Source organism: Pleuronectes platessa, chromosome 9, assembly GCF_947347685.1.
Source record: "Pleuronectes platessa chromosome 9, fPlePla1.1, whole genome shotgun sequence".
Taxonomy (NCBI): Eukaryota; Metazoa; Chordata; class Actinopteri; order Pleuronectiformes; family Pleuronectidae; genus Pleuronectes; species Pleuronectes platessa.
Window position 1 is genome coordinate 22,100,393 of NC_070634.1, and position 19,018 is coordinate 22,119,410.

The 19,018-nt window shown below is 42.9% G+C and overlaps 2 protein-coding genes across 2 annotated transcripts in view; both read left to right on the plus strand.

The window, feature by feature from the left end:
* Positions 1-8,747, plus strand: part of anos1b (anosmin 1b) — a 43,407-nt gene extending 34,660 nt beyond the window's left edge. Inside the window, exons 7-13 of the mRNA XM_053430792.1 lie at positions 2,367-2,505; positions 3,690-3,929; positions 5,041-5,135; positions 6,347-6,509; positions 6,709-6,938; positions 7,420-7,563; positions 7,691-8,747. Of these exons, the coding sequence (XP_053286767.1) occupies positions 2,367-2,505; positions 3,690-3,929; positions 5,041-5,135; positions 6,347-6,509; positions 6,709-6,938; positions 7,420-7,560 (1,008 nt within the window). The 3' untranslated portion in view covers positions 7,561-7,563; positions 7,691-8,747. The remainder of the gene's footprint in view (positions 1-2,366; positions 2,506-3,689; positions 3,930-5,040; positions 5,136-6,346; positions 6,510-6,708; positions 6,939-7,419; positions 7,564-7,690) is intronic.
* Positions 8,748-9,487: 740 nt separating this feature from the next.
* Positions 9,488-18,567, plus strand: LOC128448493 (uncharacterized). Its single transcript, XM_053431176.1, has 10 exons — positions 9,488-9,599; positions 11,143-12,867; positions 13,787-13,892; positions 14,112-14,259; positions 14,411-14,458; positions 14,674-14,751; positions 15,004-15,141; positions 17,492-17,575; positions 17,853-17,903; positions 18,140-18,567. Exons 2-10 carry the CDS (start codon positions 11,397-11,399, stop codon positions 18,248-18,250), a joined length of 2,235 nt encoding a protein of 744 aa, XP_053287151.1. The 5' UTR covers positions 9,488-9,599; positions 11,143-11,396; the 3' UTR covers positions 18,251-18,567.
* Positions 18,568-19,018: the final 451 nt, after the last annotated feature.

Below are 19,018 nucleotides of genomic sequence, written 5' to 3' on the forward strand. Positions count from 1 at the left end.
TATGACATCACAGAGGTCTGGCTCTACAGAGCTGGAATAACTTGGTAATTTAGCCGTTTTCTCAGATAGTGGAGAGAATGGGCTTTTTTTTGCGTTTGTGTTGTGTGTTTAACTCAAGTCAAAGCATCTGACTTCATGATCATCACTGCAACAAATGGACATTAGACAGGAAGTACATCAGTTATCAGAGTTGTAGATATCTGTGCAAACACTGACTGATACAAGCTCACCAACTCGGCTAGTTAGCAGGATTACACAAAAACTACAGGATGGATTAACACAAAATGTGGTGAAAGGATGTGCTAAGGGTTAAGGAGAGGGATTTCTTAATGTACTTTTGAAATTGCACTTAATGCACCAATAACAGGAGGGGATCGCTCTCCTGGTTGAACCTCACAGTTCATCTAAGTCCAGTCGGCAGCAGCAAAACACCCATGATCACAGACATCAACACAAACAGACATTACAGCATCGAACCACCGCTGTGACTCCCTGAAGATTTTCCTTTTTCCTTTAAAATGTAGTAAACGGGCCAAATTGTCACTGATGAAGGTCGTCTCTGCACGGGAGGATCCTTCAGCTTCCAATGGACCGATCTTTAAAGCGAGAAAAGAGAAGAGGGGGGGGGGTGGACATAAACATCAGAGTCTTAAGGTTTTAATGTAAGCGCCCTCATATGGGCCCAGCTATCCTAAGTAGTAATGGTGATCCCAGACTGAGCCTGGTGGAGCCATTTATCTGTAGTGTGGTCCTCTGTTCTGCTTGGCTGGGAGGCCTGGAATTTAAATGAGGCCCCCTAACTAGTGTTTCCTACTCGCAGCTGCATCCAGACACACACAGAGACCTGCAGCATCACAACAGGTAGGAAGGAACCAGCACAGCCTTCCTGAATAGCCCTCATATCATACAGAGCATTGATATTTTATGGCTCCCCATTATTTTATGACTCCCCATTACCACACGGTGATATATCCCCTCGCTGTTTATAAAGCACATATCCTGTCAATCAGGAATTTAATGCAGGACTGGAGGGATTCAGCATTAACCCCGGAGTAACAGAGGAAATTGGAGGAAGTAGAAGTAATTCAAACAAGAAAAAAGAAAGAAAAAAACTCAGTGCTTTTAAATATACATCAGATTCTTACATTTAATGTCCACTGACATTATTTGCCAAAATAGAAATCCAGGCTTCTCTCTTTCTGTCTCACACACGCACATGTACACACGCACACAGCTGTACAGGCCATATGTTTTGTCTATCTTCAGAGTAATGGAAAGACTTCAACCCCATTTTGTCTGCAGGTCACCAAGACACTGCTTTTAACTTGCTCTTGTCTAATTCTGTCTTAAGTGTACGAGCACACGGAGCACACACACAGACACACACAAACACACACACAGAGACGCAGACACTTGTTATCATCCAAGCATCTCTTTGTTGTGACTAGCTGGAGTCCACAGACTGAGAGGCCTGATGGACTAAGAGCATGTTAATGAGCTGTCAGTCAAAAGACGGGCTAATGCAGACCAGGTCGGCTCTGTCAGTCTAACGTGGGGCGCACGCAACTCGATGATGATGATGATGATGATGAAGAGGATGATGATGATGATGATGATGATGATGATGATGCAGTTTCTGTTGTTTATTGTCGGCTTTAGCAAACAGTTAACATTTATACACCAGTACATGTATACACAAGACAAAATGTGCACATATGTTTAGATTTGCAGTTAAAAAAAAGTTTATTTTACTGATTCAAATTCTATATATTTGGGTTGTATCTGTGTTTATGGTTAATATATTTATGGTTAAAACTTAAAATATCAAGTCTCAATAAGATTTAAACAATCATAAAGTTTTGATAACATCATATTTGGAATCAGTTTTTCTTATATATACAGTATAAACATCCCTGTATATAAAATTTGAACTCCCTCTGCATCAGTCACCAAAACTCAATCGTCCTCTAAGTAGCCGAAGACAACAGGTCCCAAAGGCAAAGGCTCTTCTGAATTATTGATAATTTATACGGCTCTTTTCTAGACTTAACCACCATTCAAAGTGCTTTTCACTGCAAGGTTAAGACAGAGTAACTGAGTCCGTTTCCTTTGGTGCACGCTCTCTCTCCCCCTCGTCCCAGACGCACTGACAGGAACTCTCCCATCATCTCACTGGTCCATCCATCATCCTCAAAAAGAGCCTGGATTAACACTTTTATTCAGTTTTTAACCTTTGTTTTCACGTTTGGTATTAATACTACGAATGAACTTGTAATTTGAATAGTTTTTAATTAACTTCAGGGATCGGGTGAATGTTCCTATGTGGATTCTAAAATCCATGTTCCTCTTTATTTCACTTGTTCCAGGCGCAGTGTGAGTTGTGGCTGCAGGGTCTGCCGCCCGCCGCCTCCTACTTCCTATCTGTGCAGACAGTCGCCTTCTGGGGTCAGAAGAGGCTGAAGAGTCCCAGAGCTCAAACTGGTTTCACCACAATAAGTCGTGCAGGTAAACAGGTTTTACATTTATTTTCAGTATTTCACAATATCATATTAATGCATATTTATCTGGAGTAAAGTTTTATTAATCTCCACAGTGGTTGCAGGGTCACAGTTTTGTGAAAGGTTGACAGTTAAAGTCGGTGTCGAGCTGCAGTTTGCAAAACTGTCTCTCCACAGCTGCTCTTCATTTGAGGGAGTAATTATTCTGGGTGTAGAATTTGTGGTCTAATATTACATACCATGAATCCAGTGTTTTTCACGAACGTCCTCTCGCTCAACAGTTTGGATGAGCCCCGTGTCTTTTGATAAATGAGAGGCTGGTGTGAGGTTACCTCGAAATATTTAAAAGTTGCAGTAACAGGCACCGAAGGTCCAGTGAGTTTAGCACCGTTTGGTCTTGTAGGAATAAACTTTATGGACTATAAAGCTAAGAAGAGCTCAGTTGACTCATGGAGTGCAGCTGCACACTTTATGTAGCTGTGGTTCAACAATGCAAACTGTGACGCAGGTACATATATTTTGAGCATTTCATGAACTTGTCACATCATTTGTGAATGGTTTATGTCTGCAGCCGTTAGCAGAGCAGTGCATTATTGATTACCTGCTGCTGCGTTTGCTGTCAGAATATTCTGTTTATACCTACAGCTGCACTTTTTAGAGACACACACACACACACACACACACACACACACACACACACACACACACACACACACACACACACCACACACAGTGGAAGGTGATGTTAATGGTCGTCAAGGCAACAGAGGTATTTATAGATGACCTATCGTTCGGCCCAGTGGAGGATTACATCCAGCTGCATCTCAATTATCAGACCACATGCCGACTATTTAATATGGAACATATTGCCATTCATAATTAAGCTTTATTAATATTTGACACGGTTTCACAGAGACCATGTATTGGCATCGTTACTGTGGCGCTGAAGATGGTCAGCGAGGCCACATACAGCCAATCAGTGAATTCATTAACTGGAACGTTAGATTACATTTGCACCTTCGTCATCACTTCATGATATTATTTCTGACCTTGACATTTAAATCATTAAATTGTATCCTCAGTGTTCTGTTTATCGTCATGTTAACAACTTCTCTCTCCTCCTTCCTCCCTCCCCTCCCCTCCCCTCCTCTCCTCTCCTCTCCTCTCCTCTCCTCTCCTCTCCTCTCCAAGGCGAGGACTTCTCCAATGAGCTCCCGTCTTCGTCCTCCTCCTCCTCATCTTCCTCATCTCCTTCCCTGTCATCGTCCTTGCCTTCTTCTACCTCCGACCTCCACCAGTCCTCCTCCCACCCTCAACCCGACCCCCCCCGAAACCCCGTCAACCATGAAAACCTGCGACTGGAGGTCGCTGCCCCTCATTACCATGAAAACCAGCTGCAGGTCAAGGTGTTCTGGAAGTGGCCTCATCACGGTGAGAAGCTCTGGAAACATAACTCAACACCAAAATACCTATTGAGAAGGAAAAAGAAAAGAAGTTGTCGATAAAAAACTTTAGATTAGTGCTTTTCACTCCTGAGAAAAAAAAGCAAATATCACAAATTGGGAGAGAGCACAGTAAACTACTTGCTTTGCATTTCGGATTTTATTAAAGGCCACCATGTGTTATTATGACAGATTGGCCAATATTAGATTATATTTTGTTTGTATGAAGATTTGTTATAGGTTCTAATAATCTAGTGTGGGGGGGCTGCTAGCTCCCCTGGTAAACAGGTTCCCATGCATGCATGGCCCTTTGCTGGATGTCTTCCTCATTCTCTCTCCCCATTTATAGCTTGACCTGTCGTGTCAATAAAGTTAAAGATCCCCCGAAAATGCATTAAATGACAAATCAGGTCATTGAAAGGAATGCACTACCTACAGGGAAGACAGGACTCTGCAGCGGTTTAATTGTTTACATGCACTTCCTGCCCAGCAACAAACAAAGTGAAACATTTTGCAGCTAAAGGCCCAAATGTCTGTAAATACAGGATGAACAAACCCATTCCCCCGTGGGAAAGGGATCTTGAACGATTGACTTTGTATTTTAACCCTGTGACGGACTGGCGGTCTGTCCAGGGTTTGACCCGCCTCCGGCTCAATGTCAGCTGCGATTGGCTCCAAGCCCCCCTGCGACCCTCAAAGGATAAAAGAAATAGATGATGGATGGATGGATGTTTGCAGCAAGTTCAACATATCAATTTCAGGGGTGATGATATATTAATGTTAGGTTCACAACTGCTGCCCTGCAAGTGGCCCAGGAAAATAATCAGTTCTCCCGATTCTCTCTGTTTCTGTTCCCGCTGGAGACGATGTGAGAGATTCACCAGGAGCAGAAAACTCTCATCTTCAGACAAGATAAAACATGCAAATGAAAAAAGGAAAAAATGAAAAACAGTGACATGAAGAGAGATATTATCTGTTTGCATCATGACATAGTTTCCTCAGGTTCCAGACAGTATAGCTCCTGATCACACAGATAAAAACAAACCCACGTACACTCATTCACTCAGTCTGTTGTGTGTTTTCTTCGTTGTGCTCTGCAGGCAAACAGAAACACACCGGTCCATACATCCTGCGGTGGCATCCACATAGCTGCAGCACCAACGTCACGGGCACCGAGAGGACAACAACTGTGCAGGTACGACTACCCCGGCTGAGTTTGATGTGTGTCTGCGATTGTGAAGCCGTGCACAGGTGTCTTGTTTCTGTGTGAACATTGTCGTTGCGTCCCTGTGTGTGTGAGTGTGTGTTAGAGATCAGATTTCATCACCATAACTCAGATCAGTGTGGAATGCTCCCTTTGTCTCGCTGCCAAATTCTCTGTCTAACATCACATTTACAGTATCATAACCCTGTCAAATCCCTGGCTGAGGTATCCTACATTTATATCCCTGTGTGCATGCGTGTGTGTGTGTGTCAGGTACAGTTTGTTTCTAAAAGTAATACCCTGTGTAATTTCTACCAGCCCGCAACAGTGTGTGTTATCATGGCAAAATATGGCCTTGGAGGTGCCTGCTGTGTTTTGAGGTGCCAGAGAGGTGGTTTTGAGGACTTTGACAGGTGTCTGTCTGTCTGTCTGTCTGTGGACAGAACAACCGTCCAAGATGCAGTTACAAAACTTTACAGATGTGTAGTTGTACCAGGAATATTTCATAGACCTCAATAAAAAAAGGCATATTTAGTGTTCTGATATTATGAGGAGGAGGTTCGTGTCTCTTGCTTTTCAGTCAAACACTTCTATAGCACAAACCATCCAGGTTCATGTAAGGTAAATTACTGTTTGTTTTTATTATTACTGAGATGTTTGTGGTTTGTGTTCCTGGAGAAGGTTTTTACACAAGAGGGAGTGTGAAACAGAACAAAACCAAACTAAAAAATACAACAAAAATACAAGCCTCCGCGATAAAGAAACATTATTGCTGGGTTGTAACATTGAATTGAATTAGTGGTTATAATTCAGTGGTTTGACTGAAATGACAGAAACTGCTGATATATTCAACGTGTGCTGAGTTTGTGTGTCTGTGTGTGTGTCTGTGTGTGTGTGTCTGTGGAGAGAAAAGTGATCTGAGCAATTTGAGGTCCCGAAACATGAATTCTGTTCACTGAAGTTCAGACTTTTTAAACAGTTACACCAGCTCTTGCTATTTGAAGCTGCCAACCTACAGATCTGCCAAGCACTGCTTCAGACACTGGTGTTTATTTTAGCATGGATCTAAAGAGCCACTTGTATGAGACAGGTTTCCAAACAAACACAGAGGTAATATGTGTACTTTGTGGAACTTCACTTCTAACAAGCAGTTCTGTAAAGCAGATTTTTACCCCTAACACGACCTGATTCTCTCTCTCCAGGGCACTCATCACACCCTCACAGGCCTGCTGTTTGCCTGTAAGTACCGGGTCGCCGTTGCGATGAAGGCTGACCCCGGGTCAGAGGCTGTGGCCTGGGTGACAACCCCGACTTGCCCCTCCATCAGGGTCAGAGGAGGCAAAGCTTTGCCCTGCAACACTGATGGTAAGAGTAACTAAACACAGATGTAAAGACAGTGGTTCATTGACCCACCTCATCCTTAAGAGTTATTATCCACCTACACAGTAGTTCAAAGCGTTTCCATTCATTTTTATTATTATTATTATTACAAACAACCAGACATCTTTGCAGAAGCATCAAACCTATTCAGAAACGTTGATGGGTGTTCTTTTGTCTATGTCAGAGCGCCTCCTGTCAGGCAGGAAGGTGGTACTGCGTCCGGAAAGACTGACCGCAGATTTTCAACAAGTCAACGGCTCCTTGCTCGCCACGTTTCGCTGGAGGATGTCCCAGCATGCACTGGACCCCGCGGCTGTCGAGGGGTTCCAGTTCACCTGGACGCTACAGTCGGGTACGGCGGCTACAGAGGAGCAGGAGGACACACTCATCTCGCAGACGCAGACGATTGCAGCGGTGAGACGGACACAAGGGTTTACACACAGTCACAGCATGTGATTGTGTTTGTAGCAGAAGAAAATACTTTATTAAATAATATCATACAAATGGAAAAGTAAAGAAGCATTATAACAAATTTACCTGTAATAGATAAAATATATCTGTTGATTTCCTGCCTGTACACCTGATGTAAATGATCCTCTGAGCTTTATTATGTTCACCCACTAACACTATCCTATACTGCTGGAAATACTTGCTAGAGGAGCAACACTGTGGCTGATATCAACAGCAAATACACAGTTTACTGTAAAAACAATGTATAATGGTGGCCTTTAAAAAAAAAAAACAGGCTCAGGCCTCTCAGCCTTTCTTGGATCTAAAAGAAAATACAGAAATATTTAGAAGTATAACTCGCAGCAACTTTTACTGAAACACTTTTATTTCTTGATCAATCAAATGAAAAAATGTAATCGAACTAACTCTGGCTCTTCATCCACAGTCTCAGCGGTCGGTGACAGTTCAAGGTCTTCAGGCCAACTGTGTCTATCAGCTGCAGCTCCAAGTGCTAACAACAGGGGGCAGCAATGGCGCCGCAGTCTCCAAGACCATTCACACTCCAGCGATCAAGGCTAAACTTTGATAGGTATTTGTGCTCTCTGGAAAACATTCTTAAAAACCTTTTATCACTTCAAATGAGAAAATGTCATAATGTTTCAGTCACGGGTAAAATGATGTTTCTTTTAAATCCTCTGTCGAATCCTCTCTTCCAGGCCTCAAACTCCATCATCTGCCAGCGACTGCTGCACCAATCTGATCTTCACCAGCCTCCTCCTCCCTGTTGGGTTCCACAGTTTAACATGCTTTCATTGCAGTTCATGTTCAGACAACCTGTGCAAAGCTTTAAAATACAATAAATTCTTCTGCATAAAGATTTTCATAGGAAAAGTATTTTCTACTCTGATAGTTTCTCTGACTTTTTGTTTTTTTTCAAACATCAGGAAAGCTGTGCTCATAAATCATCTGATCAAAGATTATACAATATCGTTTTAAAAATGTACTGTAACTGTGCCTGGGGCCATTTTTAAAAGCACCAGGTACGTACAGTTAGTCTCAGCAGTGAACCGGTGTCCTCAAAGCATATTTCCTCCATTTCCTTATTAAAAACGGCCGCATCTTCCCCTGGATTCCTTTTGGCATCAGTAACCACAGTGCCCCGGCGTTTATGTGAAAAGTGAGACTTCACCCGTGGCTGCATCGGTTTGTGTTCTGTGTTAAGGTGGGACGTCTGATCACCTGACACCATTGGAGCCACATGACAGACGTGTAAAGGGACTTATTATGCCTCTTGTTTTTGACCATGCTAGTAGAGAATAATATAGCACTGACCTTATGTACAAATAGTGATGTATAGCAACAGACTGTGTTTATTTCAATGCATTATCTGCTGCGTTCTCTTTGAAGCCAGTGGGTCTGACTCTGTTTGCAGAAATGTTGATTTAAGCTCAAATATTTTTGATATTTTGTTCATATGTTAAAAAAAAAATGTCCGAGTTGCTTGTTTGATACATTTTGGACATTACGTCCATTTCACTAATTGATAATATGTGACATTTTCTCAAAGTTGATTTGTTTTGCAAAAGTCATGTCATCACTTTGAAAGGGCTGCGAGCTACTAATGTCGTGTAGCCATTCATTATGTTAATATTCTCTCTATGTAACCTTTTAGTGTTGATACTTTTGTACTTAATTCCTTTACTTTTTGTCTGTTGGTTTTATTTATTGTTTTCCAGTCTTAGATTTTTATAATTAAAGGTTATCAGGACACTGTGTGTTGTTTCAGTGATCTCATGTATAGCAATGATGGGATTATAACAGTTCACATTATAATTAATCATATCACTTTCCTTTATTTGCTATGAGGATTGATATAGTTTTAATAACTTAAAAAAACGTTGGGTACAGCTTTTTAATTGTGTATATAGTAGTTTCACAAATTTATTTAGTAGTACTTGTTTAACTGTTGGTCAGAAATCTATATAATTATGTCCACTTGCACATCAGGGAATGATCATTTTATTAATTAATAATTGATCAAAGGTATTTATAATAACAAGTATTTGTTGTTTTTAGTTCTCCTATGATGGAATAATATACTAATACACTGTAAAATACTAATATATAAGTGCAAGGGATACTCACTATATTGTCCTATGTTATAAAATAGGATAATATAATATAATATACCTGGTTAAATCACTGAAAAACTGTTTTAAAAAATTTAAAGCGTGATATAGAGTAGATCTAAAACTTGGCAGGGTCCCTGGACAGTTGTCCACACAACTATGTCAAATTAAATCAATTAGCAATAAAGATATATATCATCATCTTAAATTTTTTTACAAACAACCTAACAATCTAATAATAAAATGTGAGTAAACCCCACAACATGTGTATTTCTTTAAAGATCTTCGTGTAAAATAACAAACATCTGATTCTTCTGTGTTTTAATTTTGATAATTGTTGTGGCTTCTCTGTGTGACGTGAATCTCAGGAGACCGACGGACGCCGCCAGAGTTGCGCTCGACCCCTTGACGTCATCAGCGAGCGACGGCAGCTTGGACTGTTATTTTTTTTCGAGCCGTGTTCGGATGAAACTGTGTTTGTCGTTTCCCGGACGAGGTAAAGTCTCATTCTGTCTGTTTCCTCTCGTGCTGTCGCAGCTGCTCTTCCTCACAGCCGCCTCACACTCGGACCCTCGGCTCCCTCCTCTTGAAACTTCCTCCTGAAAATGGAGGAATTGTGTGTTATCGCCGCTTTGTGTTGAGTGTTCGGCTGCAGCTAGCTAACGCGGCTAGCTCCAGGAGAACGACCGACTGCGGGTGCACTTGACGCGAAGCGACATTTTGGACCCAGTTAAATCACCTGTTGGGTTTGTTGTGTTCGTAAATTTTGCGTAGACGCGCTCCTGGAATCCGACACCCATTGTTGGACTAGCTTAGCTGCGGCAGCTTTCGTTGAACAAGATGATTCCATTGTTTCTGGGATTTCCAGCAACACTTGGTAAAGATATTAATAACTCGTTTATCCACACGAATGAATGAAAAGCTGAGCACATCGGAAACACGTGTAAATCTTTAACACATATTAATTGAAGATAATCTCATTGTGGTTGCTGCTTAAATCCTGCAAGTCCTACACACACAAACACAGGCTTAGTTAATTAGTTGATTTAGTTAGTTGTGTGATACAGGAAATCCAGTCACACAACCCTGCGCATTCACTGACAGATCACTTCCCATGGAACACTCACCAGAGCAACACCCAACACATCAGTTAACAATATCTACACACACACACACACACATAGATACTGGTCTCATTAACATACCAGATTTTTATTCCATCAAGATCCACAAATTATCCTCTGAGAAATCAACAAGATTGTGTCACAGCGTCGAGAAAAGTAACAATAATTCCTGAATCCGCCCCCTGATCCGGATTCACACCAAAACAGGTTCGGTTAGATGTATGTGAATGCAGAAGTAAAGTTGAACTCCACGTAAAGCTATGCTGCAATTTGCTTTGCCACGGGAAGCTAATGTTTTATTCACTTCCTCACTCGCACAGATTGGAAGTGAATAGGTGGCGCAGGTTCGCCTCTGATGCTTTTGTGTAGGTGTGGACGGGCCAAAGTGGTTTCTTCCACTGGGCCACCCCCACAGACTTTCAAGGAAATCAGTCAAGAAGTTTCTGCATAATCCTGCTAACAGACAAACAAATGCAGATGGAAATACAACCTCCACAGTGGAGATGACCATAAAAAACATTGACATCTTATAAACATGAACCATTGACAGACAGTAAAGAGCCGGGTTAGTGACCTGCTGTCTTAACGAGGCTGTGGCTGCAGGTACTTTACTTTAGCTGAAGCATTCCCTGTTGCATCTTATCAACCTGAACCTGTGTCCTGAGGCCAAAGTGGCTATAAGGGGGCGAGTGATTTTATGTGCTGTTGAGGATGTAATGTCATTGATTGCCTTACAGTTGAGATCTGAGAGGTCTGATGTGGGAGGACCTATTGACCTTAAGTCTTGAGTATCATACTACTGTATTTTTAATTTCTGACCGAATCATCCGAGCACATTAAAGACAGCTTTGGTCTGCTGCTTTATTGAACTTGACATTTCTTTTACTTGTTATTTTTCTCTGTGTCTTTAATTAGGAGGTCATGGTAGATTCATTATTCCACACGCAGTCTAGATGCCACTGAGGAGACGCCAGTGACCTGCCATCGATAACCTCTGTGGTGGGAAAGGCTTGAAAACAACTTAATATCCACACAGGAAGTGTCAGGATACAAAATACGGAATGCGCGACCTTCAACGCCGAAACGTCTAGAGGACCAAAGGACAGGACAGGACACGACTCTGGAGAGGGGGAGTTGGGGATGGGGTTGGAGAGCCAAAGGAGGACGTCATGGTTCACAGCGGCTCTGCTTCCCCAATGAAAACATCACCTACAGCATCGCCTCATTTAACCGCTCCTGCTACAGCAGCTCCTCTGCAAGTGGCACCTCCCCTGGTGCCTCCCCCTAGAGATACCTCTGGTCAGGGCCTAACACAGACCCCTGCAAAACACCTCAGCACAGACCCTACCTCAATCCGCCCCCCTCAGCCCTCTACCCCGTCGCCTGCTGATGCAGAACCTCCTGTTGTAACACCAGCACTTACAAGCAGCTCAATCCCAGCCTCATCCTGGTCCTCTACGCAGACAACCACCCCTGCTCAGGGCCCGTTCAATGGCCGTACCTCAGGCAGGAAGAGGACTCCTAAGGCCTGTGATTGCTGCGGACCCAACAGTAAAGGACACAATGTCAAAAACTCTGGCAGAGGCAGGGGGAGAGGGAGGGGAGCTGTCAAGGACCTCTGGGACACCCCAAACAGAAAGGTGGGGGCCCAGCTGACACTTACCAATAGCTCTGATTTGACCAAGGAGATGGGAGAGGAAGCAGAGGATGAAAATGACACGTACGAGAAGGAGCAAACAACTGTAATAATGGCTGATACACACACCCTCACTGATACACACACCCTCCCTCCCCTGCCTGTAACATCCCTGCCAGACGGAACAATAACGAACTGTGCTGCCTCACAGAAATCATGTACGCAGAATAATGAGGACATGTTGATAAAGGGGTCGGGGGGTTCTGGAGAAGGAGGGAAAGGAAGCGGGGTTAACAGAGATGTGGAGATGAGGCTGTCGGGAACGCCAGCCAGGAGAGCATTAGTAGTTAGAAGTAGAGGAAGGGGAATGATGACAGGCGCAATGTTTGCATCGAAAATGAAAGTAGAAGTTAGAATTAAGAGTCAAGGCGGCGGTTGTGTTGTCACTGGTTCTAAAGTGGACTCCTCAGCTCAGTCAATGGTAGCTCACAGTCTGGAGGAGAACAAAGACGCACAGATGGATCACGGGGTGCAGTCTCACCCCACCACGTTTAAATCACCGTTCTGTAATGGGGACACAGTAAATCTGACTGACTCCGAATCTGAAGAAGAGGCTAATTTGATCATGAGTGAACTGGGAAATGGACTGTTATCCAAATCAAGACAGTCCAGCCCTGCATCAAGGTCAGATGCGCCTCAGGATATTGACTCTGACGTGGACCAGGCTCTTGATGGAGCAGACCATGGTTCTTTACCAGTAACTCTTTCTAATGGAAACCACAGATCCACACCTATGGAAGTGGAAACCTCTCCGTGCCCTATCACAGTGGACGGTGTGCAGCACCACTGGGCATTAGGAGACCACAGGCTGTACTGTCAGCCGGGAACCTGGGAGAAGAAGCAGATGGAAGAAGTGTCGGGGAAGGATCTGTCAGAAGAAGAAGGGATGGACGTGAAGATGTCGAATGAAGAAAATCTGGAGCGGCTCACTGACATGGTCAATGGTAAGATGTGTATTGAAGCATTCAAGCCTCCACATGAAAATATTCACTCATCCTGTCAGATAGTTCTAATGAACATGGTCCATCATCTATGTTTTTACACAGCGACAAACTGGAAGAAGTAACTCTTTTCCGACATTTAGAATCCACAGAACACGTGGCCACTTCCATGAAACATTAACACAGACTTGATCTAAAACTGGGTTTGTGCAAATAATTATTCCCTCAAAAAATTGAGTGTATACAGGAGAGCATTTGTTTATTGTGACGTTACAATAAAAAAATTTTTTGTGATGAAGGAAAAATGCAAACGAGACCACAGAAGTTTAAAGAAAAGCCTTGTGTTGCAATAGTAGCATAGAAAAAGATCTTCACATGGTATTAAAATTGGTCATGTGCACATTTTTTCTGTCATTTCTTTTCCCTTTGCAATTTAACAGTGAGCATTAATAAATGAGGCTCACTCATGCAAACACGTGCAGTGGCTTCTGAATGTATCCAGGCCCCTCTTCACGCAGCCTTTTGTTCGACATTTTATTTTAAATGGATGTCTTTTTTTAGTTTTTCAATCAATCTAGACACAATGACAAAGTGCAAATATATTAAAATGTTTTTGTTTTTTTTAGCCCCGTCAGCAGGATTTGAAGCTTTGAATCATTTTAATGACAACAAGCTGTTCTCTGGATATGGGCAGTTAATCCTGTCTTCATAGACAAATATCATCTTTAATATTTCCGGTGTTAAACCCCAAAAATGTGTTATCTACACTTCTTATTTTAAAGTGTGTCAGTGTTCAGGCTTGGGTGTGATTAAATTAGAGTTTATTCAGAAAACCTATTTTGAATTTGGGCTTTTAAACAACACTGTTAATGTTACTCATGTAATTGGTCTTTTAATCCCATTATGATTTCCTCTGTTTCAGATTTTCTGGAGAGCTTCTACATAAAGTACGGAAGTTTCATTCCTCTCACTGAGACAGATGTCCTGGAACACCTGAAGAAGAACGGCAAATCTGACTTCAGCAAGTGGTTTGTACACTAGCACACACACACTGGCACACACACACACACACACACACACACACACACACACACACACACGTCCAATCGAGCCCATGAAAGTGAAATTTCTTTCCTTAATTGTCAATATTCTTAAAATTTCCTTGAAGATAGAAGAAAATACACCAGAGGTTTGTGTTTTAAATAGAATTCCTCCTCCTCCTCCTCCTCCTCCTCCTCTTCTTTTAGGGGCCTGGACATTAAACGAGAGATGACTCGGTACAGGTCGAGTCTGGCCTCTGCTCCCGTCGCAGGCTTCATGGTGATGTATAACAAACACTCTCTGGGCCTGGAGGACCTGGGGACTCTGGAAGAACAGAACTGGCTTAATGACCAGGTAAAGAAGGAAGAAAGGCCAGGACACAGTTTGGGGTCATAATGCACATATTTCCTAAATGTGGAAGCCTGAGGATGAAAAGTTAGATCCAATGTAAAGGAAAACAAAATGACCTTTTAATTTCTCTCTACCTGCTCTTATATCTGGTCAGATCATCAACATGTATGGAGAACTCATTATGGAAGCAACACAACACAAGGTAATTGATGATCTGTTGTTAAAATTCACATTCTTAGTTTCCATGCAGCCCAGAAGGATCTAGAATTATATCTATTAATTATAAAAATGACTCACTGTAGGAGTCTGAACTTGTAGTTAGACTCATGAGGTAATATTTAGACACATTTAATGAAATGTGTAATTAGGTCATCACTGTGTGGTGTATTAACACAATTTATTATTTCTTCCTTCCAGGTTCATTTTTTCAACAGCTTTTTTCATAAGCAGCTTGTTGCCAAGGGCTACGATGGTGTGAAGAGATGGACTAAAAAAGTAAGTTGTGTTCCAGTTAAACGTTAATTGCCGATCATTAATTATCACAACACAGTTATATTTCCAGCTTTTAATTTGACATTATACACATTCTGTTCTCTCTCTTATTCTGTCTATAAACTATTGCCCTGTAATCTGATTACTCTTATCGACTATTGATTATTCCAGGTAACTTAACGTGGACATTTGCGTGATTCTGTATTTTCTATAACTAACTTGTGCCTGTGTTTATTTTTGGGGGGGTTCCTTCAGGTCGACCTCTTCTCCAAGTGGCTGCTGCTAATTCCCATTCATTTAGAAATCCACTGGTCTCTGGTCACGGTCACCATGGCTACCAAAACCATCAGCTACTACGACAGCCAGGGCATCGTCTTCAGACACACAACAGACGTGAGTCCTCTGTCCATGTGTCCTCTGTCCAAGTGTCCTCTGTCCATGTGTCCTCTGTCCATGTGTCCTCTGTCCATGTGTCCTCTGTCCATGGGTCCTCTGTCCATGAGTCCTCTGTCCATGTGTCCTCTGTCCAAGAGTCCTCTGTCCATGTGTCCTCTGTCCATGGGTCCTCTGTCCATGTGTCCTCTGTCCATGTGTCCTCTGTCCATGGGTCTTCTGTCCATGTGTCCTCTGTCCATGTGTCCTCTGTCCATGTGTCCTCTCTCCATGTGTCCTCTCTCCATGTGTCCTCTCTCCATGTGTCCTCTCTCCATGTGTCCTCTCTTCATGTGTCCTCTGTCCATGTGTCCGCTGTCCAAGAGTCCTCTGTCCATGTGTCCTCTGTCCATGTGTCCTCTGTCCATGGGTCCTCTGTCCATGTGTCCTCTGTCCATGGGTCCTCTGTCCATGTGTCCTCTGTCCATGGGTCCTCTGTCCATGAGTCCTCTGTCCATGTGTCCTCTGTCCAAGAGTCCTCTGTCCATGTGTCCTCTGTCCATGGGTCCTCTGTCCATGGGTCCTCTGTCCATGTGTCCTCTGTCCATGTGTCCTCTGTCCATGGGTCCTCTGTCCATGGGTCCTCTGTCCATGGGTCCTCTGTCCATGAGTCCTCTGTCCCTGTGTCCTCTGTCCATGTGTCCTCTGTCCATGTGTCCTCTGTCCATGTCCCTGCATTCTGAGATGGAGATCATCGTTGCAGATTTCTTTAATTCAGTTTCTCCTGACTTCCATGATCATAATGTCTGCAGACCTGACGGCTGTACAACGTCATTAAATTCTTATTTATGAACAGACAAGGAAGGAAAGGTTTTGTGGAAAGAAATCCAAGAGGAACCTTCAAATCAGATAGAAGAGACGAGGATAGAGCGTTGGGTCAATATTCTTTCCCAGAATGCATTCTAGAAGAGATCCACATGTGTGCAGAGTCCATGTAGCTCTCACCCAGATAAGGAGGTTCTATAGACTTGTGTCTTTCATTACATGTTCCTGAAATGAATGGAAAGTATTCAGCTTATCAGACAGAGGCATCCTGAGGCTCACGTGTCCAGTGACCACGACTCCTCCAACACCATTGATAAGGTTTAAGTGAGGATAATTATAACCGTAGTGAGTGATGAACGTCAAACATATGGACGTGACCGAAGTTGTAAAGCATGTGTAGATAGTCAGTTCAGAACATGATGAACCTATTGACTAGAGAGCGGTTAGCTGATCAAAATCAGCCAGTAGGAGACTTTCATGGACACATGTTTGCCAAAATGAAAGAATTTCATGCATAAGGTTTAGATTTTACATTCCTTTGTCAAATTGGTTTGATATTTTACAATTTCTTAAAATATGTTAATTTGCTTTTAACTTTTTTTTTTTTTTTTCACTTTATTTATTGGTTTTCACAATTGAACATGAAATCTCATACATACAGACGTATATGAACAAATTCTCCCCCCCCCACCACCCCAGGGGACAAACAGAAAAGAAAAATGAAATAATAATAATAAAAAAATATACACATATATATATATATATATATATAGACATCATGTCATCAATAGAACAAAACAGACAAAACAAAAGGTGTGTGTGACAGAAGATTCATGTGGTTTTCAGTAATGATAAATGACAATATATACTGTACGTGACATATAGGACAAAACTTCACACTTGTTCAAGCAGGTATGTAATAAAAGGTTGCCATATCCTGCTGAAGTTATCATTAGGACGTCGCAGAGCCAGTCTGATCTTTTCTAGCTTCAAGAGTTGCAGCGTATCTCTAACCAAATGTCTATAGGAGGGCGGGGCAGCCTGTTTCCAATTAAGGAAAGTCTTCTCGCTAAGAGGGTGACAAAAGCAATGCGATCAGATTGTGCCCTAGGAAGATGGTCATCCTCACATTGGATACCAAATATAGCCGAGAGCGGGCTCGGCTTTATTGGCCTTTTAAATATCTTGGATAGGGCATCAAATATAGAGGACCAGTAACCCGAGAATTTGCTTTTAACTTTTTAATCCTTTTTTCTCCCTTATATCTGTATCTGCATCCGCCCTCGAGCTGTATTTATCATTTAAAACTCTACATTTTCCTGTTCAGCTGTTTAATTGATGATGATCTCACTGTTTTAGCTCTATTAGACTCATGATTGTTGTCCATAACCTCCACATCTCAGAGTTCAGGGTCGTTTTAAATGTGATTGATTTGCTGCCTCACAGTAGTAATGTGATCACTTGCATCATTTTCACTGTAGATTAAATGTCCTTTGTGTGTATCTGTATCTGTGTGTGTGTGTGTGTGTGTGTGTTGTTCTACCAGAACATTATGAAGTACCTCCAGTCTGAAGCCAGAGAGAAGGAACAGACGGCGTTTCAGAAAGGCTGGAAAATTACTATCATCAAGGTAAAGCTGAGCCCTGATTGTAATTGTCATGTTGTGTTCACCTCACGTCCTGAAACTGCAGTGCAGAGTGGAAACCTCCCTCTTATTGCCAAGTCGATTATTATAAAGACTATATCTGAGTTACATTAACAAAAAAATCGTTCTGCTTTTTATCCTAACCAACCATTTCTAACTGAGTCTTACAACTGAGGCAACAAATGCATTATCAGTAGATTCACACACAACTGTGACATCTTTCCTCCGTCTCCCTGTTGACTGTCACCTCCTGACTCCTCAGGGAATTCCTCAGCAGAGAAACGACAGCGACTGTGGAGTCTTTGTCCTGGAGGTGAGACATTCTTTACTGCCGTCCTCCCGTCCTTTGTTTGTCCCCCACTTCTTTGAATCCCTTGCCCCTCTCTTGTGCCTCGTCTGTCCTGTGTCTTGGCAGAAACATAAATAAAGTGGACGTGTCCTGTCTTTCCTGCCTCCACAAATGTGATCAGTGCTCGGTCTCCTGAGGAAAGACAGAGAGAAGCTTCTGTCGTTTCTCTAATCTCACCATCTTGTCTTTCTGTCCGTCAGTACTGCCGCCGTCTGTCAGTGAGGCAGCCGCTGCTGTTCAGTCAGGAGGACATGCCGCTCATCCGAAAGAGGATCTACAAAGAAATGTGTGACTGTCGCCTCAACGACTGAACGACCAAATAACATCCTCCTCCTCTCGCTGACGGCTTTCGAGACCTCCTGCGCAAGTGTGTCAGGCGGCCATGTTCACAGGCAGCCTGTTACACAAGCTAACACGACCAGGGCCAGCCATCTTCCAGAGAACTCGAGCTGCCCGTGTGACTCAGGCAGAGCGGCCGTCAGTTTGGACTTTTGCTGATGTTAAGAGTTTTAAGTTTTTTCTAAATGCAAGCTTGCAAAGAACTACTGACGTGGACCCCTACTGACCCCAAAAGATGCTGGAGCCCAACACACTTCAGGTTTGCTTTTTACATTAATCCCCCCCCCCCCCCCCCCCCCCAGAGGATTTCAACCAAATGGCCCCACAGCCGCCTTTCGGAACACAGAGGGGTTCTGACTCTGACTGAGGAAGCAGGCCTCGGAGCAGCCTGGACCAATGGGAAGGACTTTCCCCCAACAAATGGAATGGCCTTATATCCTTAATGGCCATTTTAAAGTGAATAAAGCATTTTTGTTTTTAAGTTAATTTTACGCTGAATCTTCTCAGCTGCAACATGCCTACAATAACACACGTTGTCTAACATGTTCTAATGAAGGTGTGTGATCCAGTGGACCAACAGTTCACTTTAAACTTGAACGTTAGAGCCGGTTGCTTTCTCTCGGACTTCAGATTTATTTGCACGGTCAGAGGCCTCGAAGTAGAAAAATCCGAATGTACTGATGGTGTTTTCTGCCCCCGGCAGTGACAGAGCGGCACAGAGCCTCAGTTCTGCTGTGGCT

What these genes read in the sequence shown, in the direction of transcription:
- LOC128448493 (XM_053431176.1), top strand. Translation starts at nt 11,397, where the DNA reads ATGGTTCACAGCGGCTCTGCTTCCCCAATGAAAACATCACCTACAGCA. An exon ending in AAATCTGACTTCAGCAAGTG is followed by an intron (nt 13,893 to 14,111) that starts GTTTGTACACTA and finishes CTCTTCTTTTAG; the next exon opens with GGGCCTGGACATTAAACGAG. An exon ending in AGAACTGGCTTAATGACCAG is followed by an intron (nt 14,260 to 14,410) that starts GTAAAGAAGGAA and finishes ATATCTGGTCAG; the next exon opens with ATCATCAACATGTATGGAGA.